At 36.0% G+C, this 9,599-nt stretch overlaps 2 protein-coding genes across 2 annotated transcripts; both read right to left on the reverse strand.

Annotated features, from left to right (window-relative positions):
- LOC105861272 (olfactory receptor 5J3-like) lies at positions 1–939 on the reverse strand. Its single transcript, XM_012746665.3, has one exon. The coding sequence runs from the start codon at positions 937–939 to the stop codon at positions 1–3; it is 939 nt and encodes a 312-aa protein (XP_012602119.3).
- Positions 940–8,660: 7,721 nt separating this feature from the next.
- OR5AS1 (olfactory receptor family 5 subfamily AS member 1) lies at positions 8,661–9,599 on the reverse strand. Its single transcript, XM_012746717.2, has one exon. It carries the CDS (start codon positions 9,597–9,599, stop codon positions 8,661–8,663), a length of 939 nt encoding a protein of 312 aa, XP_012602171.2.

Genomic DNA, 9,599 nt, shown 5'->3' on the forward strand with positions numbered 1-9,599 from the left:
TTAACAAGGAAAATGTTTCATTTCTATAGCCCTTTTCACAGCATCTTTCACTTCCTTGTTCCTAAGGCTATAAATCAATGGGTTTAACATAGGAATCACCAGGGTATAAAACACAGACACCACCTTTTCTTGTTCTAAGGAATATTGGGAGCTTGGCTGAATGTAACTGAAGCTTATTGAGCCGTAGAATAAAGTCACAGTCATTAGATGTGAGGCACAGGTAGAGAAGGCTTTGTGTCTACCTGCTGCTGAGCGGATCCTCAGGATAGCAGCAACGATGAAGATGTAGGAGATCATCACAGTCAAGAAGGTGATCATGGCAATGACGCCAGAAAAAATTAAAAGCAGCAATTCATTCATGGATGTATCTGAGCATGACAGTTTCAGCAGAGGGGGGAGGTCACAGAAGAAGTGACTGATGACATTTGGCCCACAGAAAGATAGTTTCACCAAGCCAATTGTGTGTGTCAGTGAATTAATTAAACCTCCTACACAGGAGCCAAACACGAGCACAACACAAACTTTCTTCGTCATGGCCACTCTATAAAGCAAAGGGTTTACAATGGCCACATAGCGATCATAAGCCATTGCTGCCAGCAAGAAGCCCTCAGCAGTAAGGAGTGATACAAATAAAAAATACTGCACAATGCATGCAGAGAATGAGATTGTCTCCTGTTCAACAAAGAAGTTCAACAGCATTTTGGGTGCAAAAACTGATGAATAGCAGGCATCGACATATGACAGACAGCTAAGGAAACAATACATGGGAGTGTGGAGTTTGGGAGTTATTTGGATTAGAAAGAGCATTCCCAGATTCCCCACCAAGGAAATGGTATAGATCAACAGGAACAGCAGGAAGAGAAACACCTTCAACTCAGCACGATCTGTCAGTCCCAAAAGGATAAACTCAGTAACCAACGTAAAGTTCACATCAGCCATGTGTTTCTGTTTCTTGGAACCTGTTAATGATAAGGAGATTTGAATGAATTGAGAGTAATAGTGCTGCAACATCAAGAGTATTTGAAATCCGTAACTGGCTCTGTGATTTGAGTGACTTCTCTTCTCTGGTTGTCTAACCTTAAAATCAGCATTTTAGCTAGAAAGTCGCTACTGTCTTCTAAGACTGTTTATTTGCCTATGCCATAAAAAAATTCTATGAATGGAAAAAGAAAACGTTAGGGTCTTAGCTTCAGGATGCATTTAAAATGCTGGTCTTAATGTGGACAACAAACTAAAGTGAATTTCATTCTAAAGATATGTAAAGAAAAGTCCAATTTATGAAAGCATAAGTACCAAAGTTGGAACTTTAATATGCAATCCCATGGAAGCCCTTTTTTTACATTTCTTGCTTTGAATTTATGAGTAGCTAATGCCAAATGTATCAAGAGAGAAGAATAAACAATAATGTGGCGTTTAAACCTGAGATATTCCACTTATGCCTTCAGGTTTAGTTCCTGCACCACGTTTATTTTTAAGTTGTATATGACAAAAGGCAAGGACCTAGCATTCAAGAGCTCTGGAGTCATCCTTGGAAAATAGGCAGTGGCACTGGCTTCTGAGAAGAGTTCTCACCAGGAAGTGGGAAGAAGGCACTCCGAGCTGGAATATGAAACATGGTGAACAGCAACTCGTAATTAGACATCGATATCCAATAAAAACACCTTACTGTGACTCAGGATAAAGAAGTCCTTACACATTTTTCTGTGTAAGGAGAAAACAAAAGCAAACTCATAAAACAAAGCAATCCTAGGCAACATATAGTTACTTATTTGCATTACTTCCTTTCCTTTCATATGCAACATGACTCTTAAAATATGCAATGTCTATTTCAAACAACTAACACATTACTACATTTTGCCTGAAAAATGCAGCTATGTTTTCTTATACAAAAATAGGAATAAATATAAAAATAAATTAGTAGCATCTTTTATGACTACATTTTTGTGCTTTTAGTTGGTTTTGTCCAGATTCTTAACTGAAGTACTATGTATCATTTTTATAAATCGGTTGAGGAAGAATCTCATTCTTAGTTCATCTAAACCGTATTCCAAACTGTTACTCACCACTATCCCACTGGATAAGCAGACACTTATCACCTACCTCCTTACATAGTAATTCAATTGAACTATATTTTCTCTGCTCAGTCTTCTACAAGATTTCAAAATAGATGTCTTCATTGTCTGACCTGGGGTCCAGTAAGTCAGAACTTTGATTTACCTTTGTTTGTTTGTGTTGTCAAAGGAAAAGAGCCAAATCTCTGTAAAATAATTTAAAGAGGTTTACTCTGAGCCAGGTATGTGTGACCGTGGCCTGGAGCCATGCCCAAGAAACCCAGAAAATGGTCTTGCCATGGTTGAGTTACAATTTGATTTTATACATTTTAGGGAGACAGGTATTACGTGTAAAGTCACAAATTCATACACAGAATGGGTACATTGGTTAGGCCTTAAAAGATGAGACATCTCTAAGGGAGGGGGGTATTGATTGCAGGTTATCTGTGGCTTTAAAGATTCTTTAATTTGTAATTGGTTAAGGAATTGAAGCTATGTCTAAAGGCTTGGAATGTTTTAAATTAAGATAAGGAAGTATGTTAATCAGAGATAAGCCCTTAGACATACCCAGACTCAAGTGATCTGTTATGTGAATTGATGACCTGCAGATGTGATTTAAGCTTTGTCTTTTATAGCCTTAGGCCTGTTACTGAGTTACAAAGGACATCTCTAAAAAAGGAGTTGGGTATGCCAAGGCATGTCTGACCTCCCTGCTCATGACCAGCAACTCAGCTTTAGGTTATTTCTGGGGCACCCTTGGCCATTCCTCAGCTGAGAGACTTAAGATTTTACTTTAGGGTTCACAGTGGGATCAAGTCCTGTTTATTGTAGAAGCATAAACAGCAGAACTAGGAAGGAGCGATGAACACAAGGCACCAGTCCCTTTGACAGGGCCAGATTGGCACAGGTCCTGTCTACGTGTGTGATCAAGGCTCACCCAGCAGCCTGAATCATTCTTTTCCTGTGAGGAGACTATGTGAGGACAACCTGGGCAGAGGTGACTCTGCCATAAGGCTGGACTGGAGTGGATGGACTCTGGTTGCCTGGACCAGGTGAGGAAACAAATAAACATGTTAAACAAAGCAGGATACTCATAACATTACCTCTACAGCATAAAGAATGATGTATTTGGTAGCTTGATCCTGCTTTCATTTGGGAGACACTGTTCTTGCAGAATAGGGAAAATTCAGGAAGAGAATATTGCAAGACTACCAAAATAACAACAAACAAGGAGACACCTATGAGATCTAGAGTGCCTGCAGGGATAGGTGAATAATCCCATGGGAATACATAGTTATGATTTAATTGCAATTCATCTTTATGAAAGAATATTCCATTGTATTAATCCAATGATATTTATATTATTTCCAGTAGAAGTTGCACAAAAACTTTGATGTTAATGTAGAAAAAGAGATTGATAAATACATTCCCACTCCTTACCCTACTTGGGAAAGTTACACATTTCTCTTGCCCCTGTAATTTGAAATGTTTATCAGATTAAAATATGAATACACTTTTTCCTTCCTCTTCATTTTTTAAAAATTTTAACTGATTTATAGAATGCATGTATATAAGATATTCAAATAAGTAAATTTAACTTACCAATAGAAGTAAAAATGTTCAACCCCTTTGCTCATTTAGGAGCTTCATTGTTCATCTCGCTATAGTTCCCCAAAACAGAAACAAAACAAAACACCAAAAACAATTAGTTCAATTTGTTTGACATGTACAGTGATAATAAATTAAATAAATTATAGGAAAGTAATCACAGTCATTGGGATTAAATTCAGATTTATCCTTTAATAAATGAGAATCGAAGACACAGCCTTCTTTGTATGAAAGTAAGAGCAAGGTGATCAAAACACACTCCTATCAGAAGATAGGTTTAGATTAAAAGTTCATTTATGTATTTACCTTCCTTCAAGTGGGGATAGAGTCCCTTGAGTTAATCTCCTGATTAAAAGGATTTGATACATACATTGCTAAGAGTTCCTCCTGTTTCTTGGGGGATTTAGGAAACTCTCAGGAACTTAATGGTTCCCTTAAGGCATTCAATTTCTTGAGTGTTACAATAAATAGAAAGAAATGTGGGGCAGATTTTGGGGGGCAATCAGAATATATTATCTCTGAAGAAAATACAATAGAATTGATTCAGAGTGATGTCTGTGAAGGAAGTTTTAAAAATTTTACCCCGAAATATATTTATTTGACATATTTTGGGATGAATGTCATGGATCTCACAGGTAGCAGTCACACACTAAAGCTGTCTTTAGTGGGGGCGAAATTTTCATCTGTAAAGAATCTGCATTAATATAACTAAGTCTTTCCCCTCCTGATCTAGACAAGATTAAGAGAGAGTCTAACACTTTCAAGATCTGAAAAGAAACACTTATAATCTACATATTTTCTCTCCAAGGGCTGGTACCTGGGAGGTTCATTTAAGTAACAAGACTACCTTAGCTAGCTAGTCAAGCCTCTTCTTCTCTCCCTCCCCATAGCCCCAGTCTTTAGAAACCTCTTTACCTCATTGAAGAGTTGAATCTTCATCCTAAGGGTTCCGGTGTGTATATGTTAAATGAAATAAATTTGTATCATTTTCCTCCTGTTAATCAATCTGCCTCATGTCAGTGATTTTTCAGTAAACCTTAATGGGCAAGAGCTTTTGATCACCCCATGTGCTTGGTACTTCAGCAAGGGTACTTTAGCATGCTTCTCAGGAGAACATCTTACTTTGGCCTAGTTGTCAGAAAATACCAAAAACAAAATGCACAAAATATCAAACCAATTCTGGTGGGGGGCTCATACTGCAGGTTGAGAAAGAATTCTCAACTCAAAGATTAAGATAGATTTTAAAGCAAGAAGTTTATTTTACTTTCCAACAGAGGAAGGGCACAGCATGAAAGGAGGAAGAAAGGCTGGCCTGAGGATGAGTGGCTTGGGATTTTTATTGGAGTTATAGAGAGCAAAGAAGTTCTTGCAAAATAATAATGAAAGGTAGTTATTTTCCAGAGCAGATGTTTTCTGTGGGGCTGGTTTCATCTGACTTCTCAGAATGTAGTCTGGCAGATACTGAGGGGCATCTTTTCTGTTTAAGGCATTCCCTTTTCTGTTTGTTCAGTACTCTTCCAGTTCTGCAAAACAAGCTCTTAAATAAAAAAAAATAAAAATAAAAATAACTAAGTTAAGCCACAGGTGGTCAAGCAAGAAGCAAGCAATGGGTGCCAGCAGGCCATTGTGTGCAGTGATGTTTTTATATTAGATGATTCACTAGCAATTCCATACAAATTTCAATTCCTTGATTTTCTTGGATTACAAGATGGTCATCAAAGAAAATTAAAATTACTACTTCTTAAAAGGCTTTCTTGAAATAAACCCAACTTCCTATCTTCTGAATGTTTATTCCTCCAGTCTAACATGTGTCTGCTGAGAGAGACAGTTTTGTGGCTTATGTCTTCAGCTTAAAATGTATTATGAAGGATTTTGGTAGCTTACTTGCTATTAATATATACAGACACACTAGACTTTTGTATATTGATGTGGTATTGCTAAGGATTTTCTACATACAGAATAATGTTTTCTGAGAATAATGAGTGTTATACTTCTTCCTTTCCAAGTTGCATGGCTTTTTTCATTCTTTCATTGCTAAATTCTTGTCTTATTTTTTATCGTTCTTCTTTGCTATTTAGGCCCACCTGCAATTTACTTGGTGTGCTTTATATTATGTAATAGGGGTGGTCCCCAGTCAAATGCCAGATATAATTGCTCCACCAAATCCAGGAAGTTTTGTCCTTTATTATTTCCTATTGTTTTGTTTTGTCTTTTACTTCCTTCTCTCATTTCAATATCTTTGCAATAGTGAATTGTGCTGCTTGCTATAAACATTCAAGTGCAGATGTCTTTTTAAATATAATTAATTTTTTTCCTTTGGGTAAATACCCAGTAGTGGGATTGCTGGATCAAATGTTAGTTCTACTCTTAGTTGTTTGAGGTATCTCCATACTATTTTCCATAGAGGTTGTACTAGTTTACAATCCCACCAGTAATGTATGAGTGTTCCTATCTCTCTCAATCCACACCAACATTTGTTGTTTTGGGACTTTTTGATAAAAGCCATTCACACTGGAGTTAAGTAAGATCTCCTTGTGGTTTTGATTTGCATATCCCTGATGATTAGAGATGTTGAACATTATTTCATATGTTTGTTGTCCATTAGTCTATCTTTTTCCTTTCTAATAATTCAAGTAAGCACCATAAATCCATGAATATGTCTTATAATTTTTTTGGTAACTTCCATTTTAATGAAACAGTAGTGAACATGGGAGATGGTGGCAGATGATTTTGTTAAGTTTTTTTGTTAATTCATGAGTATGTATTAGATTTTGTCACATAAAGGCAGAGGGCTATATGCAGAGAAATAAAATAATTAAGCTTTATGTCAATCCAAATATTGAAGAAAATCCCAAGAATTATGAGAAAATTACATACAGTTGTGAAGATCTCAACCATATAACATTGCAGTGACTTTGGATACAAATGGAAGCTATTACCAAGTCTTAAAAGAACATAGAAATTAAAAATTCAACAAAACAGTCAACAGTTGAATGGAGTTAGGTACATAGTGGGAATATAGTTGCAGATTCAAAGTACAGAAAGTACAATATGAATAAATGTAGGGAAATCAATGGCACATGCTATAAACCACTTCCTTTATAATTTATGTAGTCACTACTATAGTAACTCAACCAAGTGATCAGTTTGAATGGTTGAGGAGTTGCTTTTTATGGATAAGCAAAGAAAGTGGTTTCTTGAGATGGAATCTACTCCTGGTGAAGATTATGTGAACAGTGTTGAAATGACAGCAGAGGATTTAGAATATTACATAAATTTAGTTGATAAAGATATGGCAGGATTTGAGAGGATTGAATCTAATTGTGGAAGAAGTTCTACTGTGGATAAAATTCTATCAAAATAGCATTCCATGCTACAGAGAAATCTTCCATGAAAGGGAGTATCATCATTGTGACAAACTTCATTATTGTCTTAAGTTTCCACAGTCCCCAACCTTCAGCAACAACCACCCTGATCAGTCAGCAGCCAGCAACATTGAGGCAAGACACTCCACCAGCAAAAAGATTACAATTCTCTAAGGCTGAGATGATTGTTATTATTTCCTAGCAATAAAATATTTTTAAATTAAGGTATGTACATATTTTAGACATAATCCTATTGCACACATAATAGACTGCAGTATAGTTAAGTGTAAATTTTTATGCACTGGGAAACCAGTAAATTCATGTGACTAATTTTATTGCAATATTTATTTTATTGCAGTGGTCTGGAACTGAGCTCTCAATATGTATGCCTGTACAGATTAGATAATTTAATCTACAAATCATATGTATACTAATAGCTTTACATATATTAGTTTATTCAATCCTCAACACAACCCATTTCAGTAGGTGGTATCTTAATTGTGTCAATGTATAAGATTATATTCAATGTACCTAACTTAGTCATTTATATTTTCACAATTATTACAAAATTCACAATATTATATGTTCACTTGAATACAGTTTATTGCATCAACTTTGTAAAAATAAAACAAAAAGTAAACAAGGACTGAAGGATCAAAAGGAATGACAAAAAAAATCTGATAATTTGATGATCAAAATTGATCCTGGAGAAAAACAATGCATATAATTCAATTGGTTTTGCATTATAAATTTACAAATAAAATGACGAGCATTTTGTTATCTCTTCTTGAAGATAGTGCCTCAAAGACAATGTCAGTAACATGCACAGAAATAATCAGTAGTTTATACAGTTTATAATCTTGATATTGTTCACACACTTATTTGGTCTTCTCAAGTACCCACTGTTAATTAAAGAGTAGTGGATAATTTGCAGTAATCAATTTAACTTAAAGAGAGACAATGTGATAAAACTTTACTCTGAATAATATTGAGACTATCGTCATGCACCAGATTTTCTGAGGGCCAGTGAGACTGTCATCATTGACACTGAATTTAATAAAATTCTTCTGTTGATAAAAGTTTTATAAATGCAAATTCAGATGCACTTTCAAAACAGTGAAGGCTAGATTTACCCACTCATTCACCTATCTATCTATGCATACATCCATCCCAACCTTCTATATCCCTTAAAAACACAGGTAGGGAGGCTGTGCAATATATCAGGTGCCATACACATATTAAAAAATAAACCTATACACATATTCCCTGCTGCTAAGAAGCTTTTAATATGGAGGTGAGGGATTGACTGGCAATTCAGAATATACCTTCAATACAATACGATAAATAATATAACAAATCAATGCACAGAATATTTTTGGAGCACAAAAATATATTGGATAGCAATTATTATTGCTTATCAATTCAGTAATGTTTTACAGAGTAGAATAATTTTGGAGAGAACATTTCTATAAGGAGGATGAAAAATTTTAAGGCATTAAGGACACAACATGGACTTTATTTCTGGAAAAATAATACATTTTAAACAGTTGACACATAAGATGATCATGGCATAATTGGAGATGATGAGATTGGAAGGGCAAGCTAGGCCTTTGTCTTAAATGACTTAAATCCTTATTCATTTGAAAATCCAATTTCTTTCTAATAGTTTCTTGAGGGCATTTTTCACATCCTTGTTTCTGAAGCTGTAGATTATTGGGTTAAACATGGGGAAAACTACAGTATAAAACAATGCAACCACCTTATCGGTATCTGGGGCATAGCTGGTGGTAGGGCGTAAGTACATAAACAGAAGTGTTCCATAGAATAAGGTGACCGCTACCAGATGGGAAGCACAGGTGGAGAATGTTTTGCTTCTGCCACCTGAGGACTTGATACTCAAAACAGTGATAAGGATGCAGAAGTAAGAGATAAATATGACCACAAAAGTGCTGGTCTGGATGAAGCCACACAGGGCAAAGAGCAGAAGCTCATTGATGTGGATATCTGCACAGGATAAAGCCAGGAGAGGTGGGATATCACAGAAAAAATGGTTGACAATATTGGAGCCACAAAATGGCAGCCTGAAGGTGAGGCAGACATGAACCAATGAAGTCATACTTCCACTGAAGTACGCCAACACAATGAAGCAGATACAGACCCTCCTAGACATCAGTGTAGGATAGAGCAGTGGCTTGCAGATGGCCGCATAGCGGTCATATGCCATTGCTGCCAGGATGAGGCACTCAGCATCAGCAAAACAAGCAAAGAAAAACATTTGTAGTGCACATCCATAGGGAGAGATGCTCTTCTTGGATGCTAAGAAATTTATCAGCATCTTAGGGGCAATTGCTGTGGAATAGCTGATGTCTAAGAAAGACAAGTTGCTAAGAAAATAATACATAGGGGTTTGAAGGCTTGAATCAATATTAACTAGAATTATTAAGCCCATATTTCCCACCACAGTTAATATATATGTCACAAGCAATACCAAGAACAGTATGACTCTGAGAGGTAGATAATCTGTGAATCCAACAAATATAAACTCTGTTGGCATGGTAAAATTACTCTCCAACAT

This window comes from Microcebus murinus, chromosome 4, assembly GCF_040939455.1.
Source record: "Microcebus murinus isolate Inina chromosome 4, M.murinus_Inina_mat1.0, whole genome shotgun sequence".
In the NCBI taxonomy this organism is placed as follows: domain Eukaryota; kingdom Metazoa; phylum Chordata; class Mammalia; order Primates; family Cheirogaleidae; genus Microcebus; species Microcebus murinus.